Below are 15850 nucleotides of genomic sequence, written 5' to 3' on the forward strand. Positions count from 1 at the left end.
TGTGGAAAGACCCCCCAACTTTTTTAAGATTTAATCCATGAGTGAGAGTCCCATAAAGCTATGTAACTGAAAATAGGAGTAAGTTCAACTGAAGGTCTTAAATGCTTAACCTAACTATATTTGTGCATGATGTGAATTGATTTTGCCCACTATAGTCATCAGTGAATTTTCTATGGGTTGTAAGTTTACTTCCTTAACTTTTGATATGTGTCTTAAATTGATTTTTTTTTTAAGGACTAGGACTTATTCAAGTAAGAAAAAAGGAGACAACTCTCACAGAGTGAACGGGACCTCACAGCAGGTTGCCCCTAAATTGATATTTTTATTAAGTTTTCAGTGTAACATTGAGGGTAGAAGATGTATCCTGTGTAGCAAAGTGTGTCATCTATTCATGCTGAGAAGTGGGAAGAAGTAGCCCACTTTGATATATTCTTCAAAACTCTCTGTAGAGTTCATGGATAATTGCATACTTGTATTAAAATGAATGATTTTGTCAATAGATTTTCTTTTGTCTTATGTAGGACCCAAATGAAGATACAGAATGGAATGAAATTTTAAGAGATTTTGGCATTCTTCCTCCAAAAGAAGAACCAAAAGATGAAATTGAAGAAATGGTTTTACGTTTACAGAAAGAAGCAATGGGTATGGATATGAAGGGAATAATACAGTTAAGGTGGTGATAATGTATTTCATGAACATAGAAGAGAAAAACTAGAAGTAATTTAATGTAAACCCCACCCATACATTCAAATTTAAGATACTGAAACCTAAAATGAGTAATTTACATGTTGGAAATCATATGCTAGTTAATAACAGAGTTGAAATATGCTATTATGTAGTCTAATGAGACTTTTTTCCCACCATATCTCTTTTCCTGGTGATTACCTTCAATTCTGATAATTCCATATAGCATATATTAGTTGTTAAGAGTTTCAGGTATTTGGGGGGAGTCTAAATTTATGGGGTCTAATTGATTTTTCACATCTACTTTTACATATAACCTATCAGTACTGTGAACTTTGAGGGAGTGATAAAACTTTAATGCTATAATTTCTACAATGTGTACACTATTTTGTGGCCGTTTCAGGTTTACTTAAAGGTATTCTTGCTCTCCATTTATCTAAGATATTTTTCCTAGATATTGACTTAAAAATAAAAATATTTTAAAACAACTTGATTATCTACAATTTATGTTGTTTTAGTTAAACCATATGAAAAGATGACTCTTGCACAGTTGAAAGAAGCTGAAGATGAATTCGATGAAGAAGATATGAAAGCTATTGAAATATATAGGTACAATGATTCATTTTGGTTACTTAAGAATAAATCTTTAAATGAAAAAGTATTGTAAGAGCAAAACTAAGAATTTGTGTCTTAATGTAATAAATTTTAAAAGGAAAAAAATTAATTTTTAATTAAAAATTTAAAACTCTCTTCATATGAGATGAAATTACATCATTTAAAATTATTTTCTTGCCTTTGCTTAAATAGAAAATAATCCAGTAACATAAAGTGAAATTTTATCAAGTTATCTATGAGTAAAGCAGAAAATAGCAATAAAAAGTCAATAAAAAGGTAGCCATGATTTGTGGTCCACAGTGCCTTTGGTAGCTAATGAGATGAGAGTTGGCAGAGAGTCTCCACTGAAATAACTTCAGAATGGAGGCTAGTTTCCAGAGGGACCAACCACATTATTAGAGGATTAGACCTTCCAAGTTATTTTGCCTAGGGGCGTGCACTCACACCCTGCCCCCATCGAAGGGGGAGAGGGCGAACATTGCAAATCACCTATGGCTAATATTTAACAAATCATGTCTATGTAATGAAATCTCCATTAAAAACCTCTAAAGGACAGTGCTTTGGTTGAATGTTTGTTTCTCAAAATTCAGGTTGCCACCTATGCCGAAGGCCCATGGTATTTAAAGATAGAGCATTCGGAAGGTGATTAGATTATGAGGACTGCATCCTCATAATAAGACACCACTAGTGCCCTTTCAAAAGGCCTGAGGAATCTAGAACTTTTTAAAAATTCATTTTACCAATCTTTGCCTTTAATTGGAGATTAATCAGATTAATAGAAAATCCGTTTACATTTAAAGTAATATTGCTAAGGAAGGTCTTACTTCAGTCATTTAGCTACTGGTTTTCTACATTTCTTATATTTTTTTTAATTTGTTTTGTTGGCTTTTTTTGTTGTGTTTTTGGTTTTTTGTTTTCCTGCTGTAGGGATCAAACCCAGGGCCTGTGCATGCTAGGCAAGTGCTCTCCCACATAGCTATATCCCCAGTCCTTTTATGTGCTTTTGTTTATCAATTTTTCTTTTCTGCTTTATTTTTACATTTAGCTGATTTTTATTACGTACCATTTTAATTTCCTTTTTCCATTTTCTTCCCTTTTTTTTCTTCTTTTAATGGTTATCTTAAGATAAAAAATAGCATCCTATAATGACCTAATTTGAATAATAGCAATTTAAATTTAGCGGCCTGCAAATACTTAGCCCCTACACATCTCTATCCCTGTCCCTTTGTATTGTTATTGTCACAGACTACCTTGTTATATATTGTGTATTCATTAACATAGATTTGAAATTATTGCTTTATGCATTTGCCTTTTGTATCATATGGGGGAAAAGGAGTTAAAACTCCAAAGTATAGTAATAATTAGTTTTACATTTCTCTAGTTAATTAAATTTACCAATGTTCTTAATTTCTTCTATGGCTTTGAATTGCTATCTAGTGCCCTTTTATTTCACTTGAAAGGATTCCTTTTGCATATTTCTTAAGGAAGGGCTATTAGTAACGAACTCCCTTGGCTCTTTTTATTTTAATCTAGGAATTTCTTAATTTCTCCTTTGTTTTCAAAGTATAGTTTTTTTCCAGACATAGAATTCATGGTTGACAGTTATTTTCTTTCAGCACTTTAGCCTCAAAACTTTCTAATGAGAAATTTGCTGATAGTCTTATTAAGGCTCTCTTCTATGTAATGACTTACTTTTCTCTTGCTACTTGCAAGAATCTGTCTTTGCCTTTTGACAGTTTGGTTATGATGTCATTGCTCTTTGTGTGCTCTTTGTGTGCTCTTTGTGTGCTCTTTGAGTTTGTCCTGCTTGGGGTTTGTTGGACATCTTGAATTTCTAGCTCCTTGTCTTTACTCAAATTGGGGAAGTTTTCAGGCATTATTTCTTCAACTATTCATTATGCCCTTTTTTCTCTCTCTTCTCCTTTTGGGATTCCCACAGTGTGTGTGTGTTCGTCTGCTTGACAGTGTCCCACAGGTGCATTAGCCTTTGTTTACTTTTCTTCATTACTGTTCTTCAGACTTAATATTTACCATTTTCTTATCTTCAAGTTTATCTTTCTTTGCTTGCTCAAATCTATGAAGCACTACAGTATATTTTTTTCATTTCAGTTTATTTTACTTTTTGTTCTTTGGTATGTTTTTACTCACACCACTTTTTCCTTTCTTTTTTTTTTTTTTTTTTTTTGTACTAGGGTTTAAATCCAGGGGTGCCTTACCACTGAGTCACATCCCCAGTCCTTTTTGTTTGTATTTTGGGATAAGATCTCATTAACTTGCTGAGGGTCTCTCTAAGTTGCTAAAGTTGGCCTTGAACTTGTGTTCCTTCTACCTTGGCCTTCTGAATTGCTGGGGTTACAAATGTGCACCACCATGTCAGGCTATTCACTCTGCTTCTGACATGAAATGTGTAGGATTTGTTTTTCCCATACTAACCAGCTCCAGATATCAACTGGGTATCATGCAATTCAATTCAATTCTGACACTTAACAATCAGAGTGCAGATCCCATGATGAGAGATAACTTCATATTCACTAAGGTGTTATAATACAAGAAGGTAGACAATAACAGAAGTGTGGGTGAGCAGATGGAGAAATTAGACACCTTGCCATTGCCAGTGAGAATGCAAAATTGTGCAGCCGCTATGAAAAACAATCTGGAAAACCCTCAAAAGGTTAAACATAGAGCTGTCATACAATCCAGCAATTCCACTCGTAGGTATATGCCCTAGAGAACTGAAAACACAAAACTTGTATAGAAGTATTCCTATCAATGTTATCCACCAGACTAAAAGTAGACACTACCTCAGTATTCAGGAACTGATGAGAAGATAACCAAAAGTGGTATATATGAACAAGGAATGTTTCTTGGCCATAAAACAAAATGGAATATCGGTGTGTTCTATAACATGGATGAACTTTGAAAATATCATGCCAAGGGAAAGAAACCAGTAACAAAAGACCATACAAACAGAAAACAGCTTATTGGATGCCGAATCCTGGCATGAGCAAATAGGGAATAACTGTAAATGTATACATAATTTTAGAATGATAAAAATGTTTTTGGATCACTATTTAGTAGTGATCATTCCTCAACTTTTTGATCCATGTCCTATAATTCTACCGAGCAGTTGTTTTCTGGGCAATAACTATGGCCTGCACCTTTTTCATTAGGAGCTACATCGTCTTAGAATCCTTTATCTCCAACCACGTGAATCAGAGATACAGTGTGAAAGATCACAAGGGACATTTTAGGAATGAGTTGGAGAAATAGATGTAGCACTTTCACTCATGTTCCATTGGGCATAATCTAGTCTCATGACCCTAATCTATTTGCAAAGGAAGCCAGAAAGTGTGGTCTTCCTGTAAGCCCCATAATAGGAAGCTATAATGATATTGTAGACCCTAACCAGGTCTCAGGACAAGATAAAGAAATGTAAAATATAATATTCAAAAAAGAAGAGATAAGTGCTATTATATAGGGTATTAATTATAAAATAATAAGTGGATAAATTTAGACATTCTTAAAGCTTAAAGTATGAAGAAAGATCTACACATAGCCATGGACATATCTTTTTGCGGCAAATACATTAATTTGGCTGCCTTGACATATGTTCCTCTTTCTCTTGGTGTTATGTTCCAGTACTGCAGAAGCTAAAAAAATAAAATAAAACTACATTTCTCAGACTTTGATGCAACAAGGATAATGAGTGTGATTTAGGTGCAGTTGTACACATTCACAGGGTGTTTGAACTAAGAGCTAAATGAAGTGGGGAAAGAAGTGGTAGCACACAAAGCTTTCATTTAGCTGGTACTAATCTAGAATTTGCATCGTTTTGGAGCCATTATTCTGGCAACAGTGTCTCACCCTTGGATTGTTGCTGGAGAGGTAGGTTTCTAGAGACAACAGCTATTACTGTGACTTTCTGAGTCTGAGATTAATTTGATACTAGGGCCAATAACTGGAACAGCAGTTCCAGAATCCCCAGTTTCTGGATTGCAACAAAGAGCCTTGGCAGACTAGTTTTGCAATGTTCTGCAAGTCATTCCTGGTTGCCCAGCCTAGAGCCTACTCCGTCTATCTTTCCATTGGATTTGCAAAGCACTTAATACCCCAGATTAAGCTCCTCTCTGCTTAAAATAGCCAGAGGGCTTTCTGTTTATGCAACTGAATCCCAACTGATATGATTGTTAGGTGAAAAATGCATGCCATTGAACACTAGGTGACTTCCTGATGACAAAACTAGCCCAGGTGTTTACCTTTCTCCCCTGCCCAATTCCAATGAAACAACAAAGAAAAATGAGGAGGAGGTGGAGAAAAAGGTGGAACAGGGGAGGAGGAGCAGAAGTAGTTGTTAGTTGTACCACTGAGTAGGGCATGGTGCCATCCTTGGAACAAGAACATTTTGAAATTTCTGAATGATATTAAGCCAGTGAGATCAAATTGAGGCAAGTTAGTGAGAGTGATACTCAGTCTTCAGTCCAAAAATATGAGGGCTTCCAAAAGATCTTTGAAGTAAATCCAGGTTATATGTCAGCCAGTAGAAGGAAAATGGAAGGACTTCCATGTGCAAACTGTGGGAGGGCCCAGCTATTAGCCTCAGCACTCCCACTTAGCCTTCATTTTGTTTGGATCAGTTGTTACATAAAGTGAGAGGTTTCACCTGCCATGTTTCTAATGTGTGAAAGTCAGAGTGCTTTAAAATGTACCCAGGATGTTGTTTTTATTCAAGTATGGTCAGGAGACAGCTGCCATTGAAAGGATAGTTTGTCACTCATGGTTCCCAAGAGGAAGGATCACACCATGCCACACAGGTCCACACAGGCAGGTACCTGAATTGGTCAGGAGTCAGAAGGAAGCTTTGTTGTGGTTTCTGTGGGAAGGCTACACAACACAGCCCAAGCAAGTGAAGGACTGGCTAGTTTGAATGGTTTTGGTAGGCTCTGGGCTATAGGGTTATCTCAAGCTGTCTGGTACCAGAGCAGGGGCCATGGCTCAGCCTGATAAAGAAGGTGATTGAGCTATGTACTCTGGACTGGCTGCTTTACATTTGAAGAACTATTCTCTGGCAGGTGTTTGCTCTTTCTTGGAGTTAGCCAGACATTCTCTAGAAGATTGGCAAGGCTCCAGATGCCAGCACATCAAGAACACAGAAAATGAGAAAATACAGTTAGCATATAGAGGAGGGGAACGAGAAGAAGTACCCACTTCTAAGAAGTATAGAATCAGTAAATGTTAAGAAACTTGTCAGGTGAGGTGGCACCCATCTGAAATCCCAACAACTAGGGAGGCTCAGGCAGGAGAATCACAAGTTCAAGGCCAGTCTTAGCAACTTAGCAAGTTCCTGTCTCAAAATAAAATAAAAAGGACTGGGGTGTAGCTCAGTGGCAGAGTGCCTCTCGGTGTGATCCCCAGTATCACCACCAAAGAAAAAAGAAATCTGGACATGTCAGAAACCATTGAGTTTCTTTCACAAATTCCAAGCATTTACCAGCTTAATCATGAACGTATGTAAAATTTGAGAGAATTGCTTAACAAAGTGTTATAATGTTGTCTATGGAAGAATAAACATATAAAATTTGTTGAATTCTCACTGGGTGCCAGATCCTATGCTAAGAAATGTGCATGTGTAATATCGTTTAATTTCCAGCAATTCCATAAGAGTAGGTATTAGCATTATTCCCATGTACTGTAGGGGAAACTGAAGTTTAGACAGATTAAATAAATTGCCCAAGTTCATGCTACTATTTAAATGCTGAAACTGGCATTTAAACCCAGTTTGGTTTGACCTTACGAGTCCAAGCTCTTAATCACTCTCCTCTACTACCTCTTTACCTGTAATAACTTTATGCTTAAAACTAATAATAAATAGTCACAAAGGCTTTGGACTTGAGGGCAGCTTGGCATGTTACTTAAATGGGGTTAATAACAGTACTGACTTCATAAAGTTTTTGCAAGGATTAAATTTGTTAATATGATATACTTAAGATGGTGCCTAAAAACATAGTAAGTACTCAATGTCAGTTATTATCATTACTATAGATGTACTCCCTTTTGAATTATTTAACCTGTACATGAGAATTTGTTGGCCCAATGTCTGAATAACCTAGTTTTAAATATAACTAAATTTAAAAACCAATACCAAACTTCTTATACTTTGCAATACTTATGATGACACAAATTCCCATGTAAGAAGAGAGGGTGACTTTACAAGATCATTAATGGTTATCCTATCATTTAAAGTATTTGCTATGTATGGACATACATTGCCCTAAATTGTTACTGCATATAAGAATGATCTTAAGAATATAACAATTTTCATATGTAACTTAATTTTATTCTTTTAATTAGAGAAAAGCGGTTACAGGAATGGAAAGCACTGAAGAAAAAACAAAAATTTGGTGAATTAAGAGAAATTTCTGGAAATCAATATGTGAATGAAGTCACAAATGCAGAAAAAGATGTGTGGGTTATAATTCATCTATACAGATCAAGGTAATTACTGTAGCATTTCAAAATGTGAATGGATTCATGATTTAATGTCTTTTAAAAACATTGCTAGTTTTAAGGTTTTATAATGAATATAATCAAGAGTACATAAGGAAAAGAAAAATGTGTATATATTACACATAATACATCTCTGGAGTCTATAATCATTAGCTTCAAGGATTAAGTTTAGGTATTTTAAAATATTTTCATTTCTAATTTAAACAACTTATAACAATTCTTCAGAGAAATGAACACTCTTTGGTAGTTAAAAATAACTTTTTATTATGAAAGTTTTAAAAATACAGAAACAATGTTAAAACAATGAGCACCTTAAATATCCATCACAAAGATTCAACAATAAATATTTTACCATTTTTATATCATTGCTTTTGTTGTGTATTGCTTATGCAGAACCAGTTCAAAGTAAATTGCACACAGTGTGGTGATTGTCCTAAATACTTCAGCATGTGTCTTCAAAACATAAGGGTGTCAGGTAGAAGAAAATTCCATTTTCCTCTATCTTAGATTTATTGGTAGGGGCCTGCACATTAAACTGATGAAGGACAGATTGACAGGAGAAAAACAAATCTATTAAGGCGAGAGAGACCTCAGTGAGGAGTTACTCAAAGGGATGGTGAAAACTGAAGTTTATATAGTATATTAACAACAACAACAACAACAAAAAACAAATTTAAAAAAAAAGTGACAAGACAAAGGAAAGGGACTTTGAGCTTCTAGGGGTGGCATATATTGTGGGAGACAATTATATGGGGAAAACTAATGGGAAAGAAGGACTTATTATAGTAAGGTTTGCTGTACTGATGGCTCTGGTGCTACTCTGAGCTGATAAGAGCTAAGTTGTCGCCAATGATGAAGTCATCCTGCCCTTGACCAAGAGAGTTTTTCTTGTGTTTCTTCTGTTACTTTCAGATCAAGACAATCCTCATGCCAGGCGTATTTTGGGATGACATACTTTGTGTCCCTTCGAGAGCATTCTTCTAGATAACCACGATACCCTTTTTCCGCCTAAGAAAATTAACAGTTCATCCAATACCTAATCCTTACTCATGTTTTTTTCCAACCAACTTCAAAATATCTTTAATTAACACATACATCTTTGAACAAGGAGCCAATTAAAGGTCATGCAGACATACAGATATTTTGTGTCTATTCAGGCCCCTTTAAATAGAAAAATTCTATTGTACTTCCCCATTTCCCTGATAAGTTAATTTTAAAATGCCTAGTTGTATCAATTATACCTTAAATATCCCTAGGCCTCACCAACAGGGAGGGTGGACAGTTCCCTGTTTCTCTCACTGAAACCATCTCAGAGACCATGACAAGCTGCCCTTACTGTCCTTATCCCAATATTTGATTAATTTATTCTTTCTTTGAGTTCTTAGAGAAATTCATAGATTTTTTTTTTTTTGCAAATTATAACACTGCAATTTACAAGCTCATCAGTTTCTCAATCAAATTTTGATAGGACACCATTCCCATGAAAGAGAACATTACTTTTGTGGGTGTGTGTTGCAGGGGCGGTACTGGAGATTAAACCCAGGGCCCCTTTCATGGTAGGCAGGCACTCTTGAAGGCCTCATGGAAGAGTCCAGAACTTATCCTGAAGGCAGTGAGGAACCATTGCCATATTTTACAGTTGGGGTGGGGGAGGAATCTCAGGTTTACACAGGAAGATTTGAGATTCAGGGTAATCTGATGTAGCTCAGATTAAAAAATGAGGGAGTAAAGCAAAGACCAAAGAAAGGAGAGCATCAATACAAAACAAGGAGGTAGAGTCAATATGACTGGATTACTGATTAGACCTTGTAGAAGAAAAGCAGGCCTGAGGGCCAACCTAATGAAATATTGGAGAAAGATCGGAGTTTTAAAAAATATTATTTATTTCTTTTTGGTGAGGGAGAAAGGGAGACAAAATTCATTGGCTGTTGATATCAAGATGGTTAGGAGTTTCAGTGAATGTATCTGGAATGAGATGAGAGCCCAGGATATAATCATAAAGAACATCTACATCTGAGGCAAAGACAGAAAAAGAAAGTCAGATATTAAGAGGAAACTAATAAAAGCATTACTATAGAAGTCAAAAGAAGAAAGTGTTTCAACAAGGGGGATGAGCAAAACATAGAGACTGAGTGGTTTTTTGTTTGTTTTGATCTGGATTGTGACTATAAGGAAAGAGTAGTTACTAGAAGGAAACAACGAATAGAAAGGAATTTAAAAAAAAAAGATTTATGAACTTGAATATGTGTACATAAAATCAGAAAAGGGTCTTTGGAGAAGGAAAGATGAGGAAACAGAAGAGGGAAGTAGAAAAACCGACAAGGAGGAGTCCCACAGGAAATGGAAGGGGCATGCACTCTAACGCAAAGGTGATGGAATAGGCCCAATACAATTTGGTAAAGCTGGAAGAGAGGGGCCTAACTGAAGAATGGGTTTAACAGGAGTTAAGCGATTGAGCAGGAAGAATTGAAGGTTTGGGTCAGACTTTCAATCAGTCTTAAATTGCTAATGAGAAATAACTCTGGATAATGGGGACCAGGATGTGGTGTGGAGTGAGACTCCAGAAGACTAAGGGGGAAGTTTTGTTAAGGTCTTGAAAGTCTGAAACAAGGAAATTTGGACATGATAATCTCATTACATGGAAATAAACTCATGATGGTGACAAAAGTTGGGATATTTTTATTTCAACTCAGAACCGCCGAAGTATCCCTAGATGTGTGCTGTTTTTTATTTTGTTTTGTTTTTCCTATGTCCTACCAACTGGGAACTGGCTTGAACTAAATTGGCACTAGATTGAATGTAGTTTGTCCAAGTCAAGCATCAGACTCCTCTGGTAGCTACTTCATTGCCAGGTATGGTGATGTTTCCAGTAAATACCAGAGGACTGTACATAACATTCGTCTATGCTAGGTCACAATAGAGGAAGATGACGATATGCTTTTATATTAAAAAAAAATTAAGGAAACCTTTTTGTCCGGGACATGTTTCACTTATTAGACCGAAGTGAGTAGAATGTTTTAAAATATATTGTGAGTGCTGTTTTTCTTTTCAGCATCCCAATGTGCTTATTGGTTAACCAGCATCTTAGTCTTCTAGCAAGAAAGTTTCCAGAAACCAAATTTGTTAAAGCCATTGTGAATAGCTGTATTCAACACTACCATGACAATTGCTTACCAACAATTTTTGTTTATAAAAGTGGTCAGATAGAAGGCAAATTCATTGGAATTATGGAATGTGGAGGATTAAATCTCAAACTAGAAGGTAATGATATTATTCAAAATTTTGTTTGTAAAAATAGCAGGTGAAAACTTCCCTAGATGAACAAGTATCATGGAAGTATATTTCCTTAAAACAAAGCTTTTTTTCCCCTTGTTTCTAGTCCCTTCTTGAATGCCTCCAGATTAATTTTCCTACACTAATACTCTTATCATAATACTGTTTTGCTTAAAATCCTTAATGGTTTTCTGTCTAAAAAAACTTTAAAAATTTAGGATCTTCCCCCTTAGCACCTGAGCCTACCTCTCCAGCTATGTTCTCAGTGCTTCCCAGCTGCAGCCTGGCTGGTCTTCAGCCATTACCCCAGACGGCATCTCACTCACTTATGCCATCACACTGTGTTACTTGTTCTTTCCTTACATCTAAAATTCCCCATCCTTCTTTATTCTCCCTGTTCAAACCCCATTCCTATGGATCGCCTCATTTCCATACCCTTTGATGTAATCCTGGGCTAATAACTACTCTATCTTTCTTTTCATTTTCTGTAGTGTACATTCTCTATGCCATTTATTTTTTACTTATTCAAATGATATCCTGCTTTTGCTGTTTGATTTCAAGTCTCAGTGTCTGGTGAGGGCTGTTCTTCATGGATGATGACATTTCGCTGTGTCCCAAGAAGTTCCCTTGGGTCTCTTTAAGGGCACTAAAACCATTTTTTTTTTAAAACCCAGGGGCACTTAACCACTGAACCACATGTCACATTCCCAGCCCTTTTTAAAATATTTTATTTAGAGACAGGGTCATGCTAAGTTACTTAGGGCCTCGTTAAGTTGCTGAGGCTGGCTTTGAACTTGAGGTCGCCCTGTCTCAGCCTCCCAGTTGCTGAGATTACAGGCATGAACCACCATGCCAGGCTACTAAAACCATTCCTAAGGGCTCTGTCTTTCATCATCTAATCACCTCTCAAAGTCCACTTCCTGATAACATCATCCTGGAGTTTTGATATCAACATATGAATTTTCGGGGTACATCGACATGCAAAACCATAGCAATTATCAAAAATAACAAACATGGACATTTTTTATGTTTACTAATTTGTTTGTTTAATTTGAAAAACACGAATATCCTCGAAGTTATCCACATCACATTTCTTTTCCTACCTCTGTTACCCTATCTGCTTCCTTATAGGCAAACACAATCATGAATTTTATTATCTGTTTTTTTTTTTGAGGAGACATCAAAATGAAACTTATTGTTATATTTTGAAAATTGTGGGAAGATACACAAATGTACAATTTGTCATCTTGGCCATTTTTAAGGATACAATTCAGTGGTCTTAAGGACACATTGTTGTGTTGCCATCACTATCATTCATCTTCAGAATTCTTTTCATTTTGCATAACTGAAACCCTTGATCCACTCAACAGTAACTCCTCTTTCTACCCTCTCTCCAGCCCCTGGCAACCACTGATCTACTTTCTCCATGAATTTGACTGTTCTAGAAATCTCATATAAGTGGGATCATAGCAACCTTTTGTGACTAGCATCACTTAGTGTAGTGTCCTTAAGGTTCATCCATGTTGTAGCAAGTATCAGAATTTCCTTCAAGAATGAATAATGCTCCACTGTATGTATATATTACATTTTGGGTATCCCTTCATCTGTTGTGATTAATGCTCTTAACATGCTCTTGTGCTTAATGCTATTAACATGGGCATATAAGAAATCTGTTCAAGTCTATCTTTAATAATGTATGTAAAATTCTGGAAACTACTTTTATAGTATTGCCAATATATTCTCACTATCTATAGCTAACCATCTTTGTATTTGTTACTGGGGATTTAACCCAAGATTGCTCAAATGTTAGGCAAGTGCTTTATCACTGAGCTACATCCCCAGTCTGGGTTTGAAAAATTCTTCCTTTTTTTTTTTGAAAAAAGTTGGTTTCCAACTTGTAGGCTCAAGCAATCCTGTCTCAGCCTCCAGAGTAGTTGGGACTACAGGCATGCACCATCATGACCGGTTTTATTTTAATTGTTAGACATAAGTAATAATATTGACATAATTGAAATTATGTAATTCTTTTTCTTGGTTTTAACTTTTTGTACTTTAAAAAAAATCTTCTATTTTTCCAAGGTGAAAAGATATGCCCTTATACGTTCCTTCAATAGTTTTGAAGTCCATTTTTCAACTCAGGTCTTCAATAACATATGTATAATGTGATATAAGGAATAGTATCTAATTTAATTTTTTCCTGTAAGAAAACACAGTTGTCCTTACCCCACTTATTAAATTTTGTTTCTCACTGCTGTTTCTGAAATTTATTCTTAAAGTTGTGGTAAAATACACATAAAATTTACCATCATAACCATTTTAAAGTATATAGTTCAGTAGGGCTAGGTACATTCACGTTCTTGTGCAACCAATCTCCAGAACTTTCTTCATCATGTAGAATGATAATCTATATACTAAACATCTCCTCTTCCCTTCTTACCCTATCCCCTGGGAACACCTTTCTCTCTCTTTCTGAATCTGACTACTCTAGGTACCTCATATAAGCAGAATTGTGTAATTGTCTTTTTGTGACTGTCCACACTTCACTTTGTATGATATCCTCAAGGTTCCTCATGTTGTAGCATGTATTAGAATTTCCTCCCTTTTTAAGGTTAAATTATATCACATTTTGTTTACACATTCATCAGTAGATAGACATCTCTCGGTTATTGTAATGCTGTTCTGAACGGGAGTGTACAGATATTCACTAGATTCCCTTTCTTCATTATTCTGGGAATATACTTGGAAGTGGAATTTCCAGATCATATAGTAATTCTAATTTTTTTAGGAACTGCCACACTCTTTTCCATAGTGGCTGTACCATTTTATACTACCAACAGTGCACAGGGATTCCAATTTCTCTACATCCTTACCAACACTTTGTTATTGTTTTTTAATAATAGTCATCCAAACGGGTTTGAAGTGTTTTCTCCACTGGTTTTTAATGTTTCCTGTATTATTTTTAATAGCTTAAAAATGTTTGGATTAGTTTCTGAAGTCTCTTCTATGCTCTACTTCTCTTTTTGTCTATCCCTAGATTAATGCAGCACTGTGTAATTACTATAGCTTTATAATAATCTAATTATCTCCAGTAACAACTTTCAGAATTTCATATAACTTGGAATTAGTCAAATTCTGTAAAAATACTGTGGAATATTTATTAGAATCATATTTATAGATTGTTAGAGAACAGACATTATAACAAGAGTGAATGTGGCCATTCATGAAGGAGATAAATCTTGTCATTTATTTTGGTCTTCTTTTGGTTTTGGAAATATATTTTGCAAATTGCCTTCTGAATGTTCTGTTCATCATACAGTACTTAGTAATAAATATAACAATGATGAATTTGCATAGATGGGGGAATTTGGGGATGTCAGTTTAATTTTCTTTTAGTCATTGGTATATTCAGGCTTTATTTCTTGGTAATTCAGATTTTTCATGAAATTCTCCCATTAAAGTTTTCAAGTATATTGGTATGCTTTTTTCATAGCAGACCCATGGGTTTTAAAATCTTCAGAGAAGTTTAATCTTTATGGAGTTTTCATTTACTCATATTCTCATCAGATCTTGGTATTGTTTGAGTTTTGTGTGTGTGTCAATTTGATGGATAAGAAATGGTATCTTGTTATTATTTGGTTATGTCCTCATGTGCATTATTTGCATTATTAGATTTCTTTTCTTGTGATCATTATTGCCTGAAGTAGGTCTACTAGTCTCTTTAAAAATTCAGATTTTGACTTTGCTGGTCATCCCTATCATTTTTGCTTTTCTATTTTTGCTAAGGTATTTTTCTTCATCATGTTCCTCTTTCTTTCTTCGCCAGGTTTACTTCATTGTTCTTCTCATCATAGCTTTTCAATTTGAACTTTTAAACTCACTTATTTCCAGTCATTTTAAAAGTACTACATTTTAACCACACTTTCCCCTTTAAGTATAACCTTGCTGTATCCAGTGTGTATTCTGATGTTGTAGCACTCTCACTGTAATAGTTTTAAATATATCCTCTTTGCACATTAATTTTATTAGTCAATCTTTGTTTTGTATAGTTTAGAAATTCTTATTTTTTCAAGATTTTTATCCAGTTTAATGATTTTTTTTTAAATTGTAGAACTTGAATGGAAGCTAGCAGAAGTTGGAGCAATACAGACTGATTTAGAAGAAAACCCCAAGAAAGCCATTGAAGATATGATGGTATCTTCAATTAGAAACACTTCTATTTATGACAGTGATAATTCCAACAGTGATAATGATACCAAATAGAAATATTTAATAAATTGCTTTAAAGTGTATGCATACTGAGCGCTTTATTACAGATTTATTTTCATTTTTATGTTAGAACTATATATGTCATTTCAAAAATTTTCTGGTACTTCAGAATATTCATTACCTCTGACAAATAAGAATTTCTATTAACCCCTTTATATTTTTCTGTGGCTTTTTCTTTTTCTGACTCCTGTTGGACAAAACCACAAAGATCACAAGTTCTTTGTGTTGCCTATTCACTTCAGAAGAGACCTGTGACAGAAAATAATAAAAGAATTAATAAATTTCATTTAGGTCAACATGTCTTTATTATTTAGGGGTGTTGGCTAACAATTCTTAGATTTACAACCATATATTTTTCTATGAAATCTCTTACCTATTTAAAAATAACCACTTAATAGGATAATGCAACTTAAGTCTTCTGAAAAGTATGTAAAAAATCTTATTATTGCTTTGAATAGTTCTGCTACTAAGTTAGAAAATTAGTAAGTGTTCTCACTAATAATTAAAA

At 34.9% G+C, this 15850-nt stretch overlaps 1 protein-coding gene across 1 annotated transcript; it reads left to right on the top strand.

Moving 5' to 3' along the window:
• The first annotated feature begins 515 nt into the window (after positions 1-515).
• Positions 516-15336, top strand: Pdcl2 (phosducin like 2). Its single transcript, XM_047567517.1, is given in 5 exon segments — positions 516-642; positions 1203-1293; positions 7648-7791; positions 10856-11064; positions 15185-15336. Coding segments are annotated over 5 exon segments (723 nt in total).
• Positions 15337-15850: the final 514 nt, after the last annotated feature.

The sequence above is a fragment of the Sciurus carolinensis genome, chromosome 10, assembly GCF_902686445.1.
Source record: "Sciurus carolinensis chromosome 10, mSciCar1.2, whole genome shotgun sequence".
In the NCBI taxonomy this organism is placed as follows: domain Eukaryota; kingdom Metazoa; phylum Chordata; class Mammalia; order Rodentia; family Sciuridae; genus Sciurus; species Sciurus carolinensis.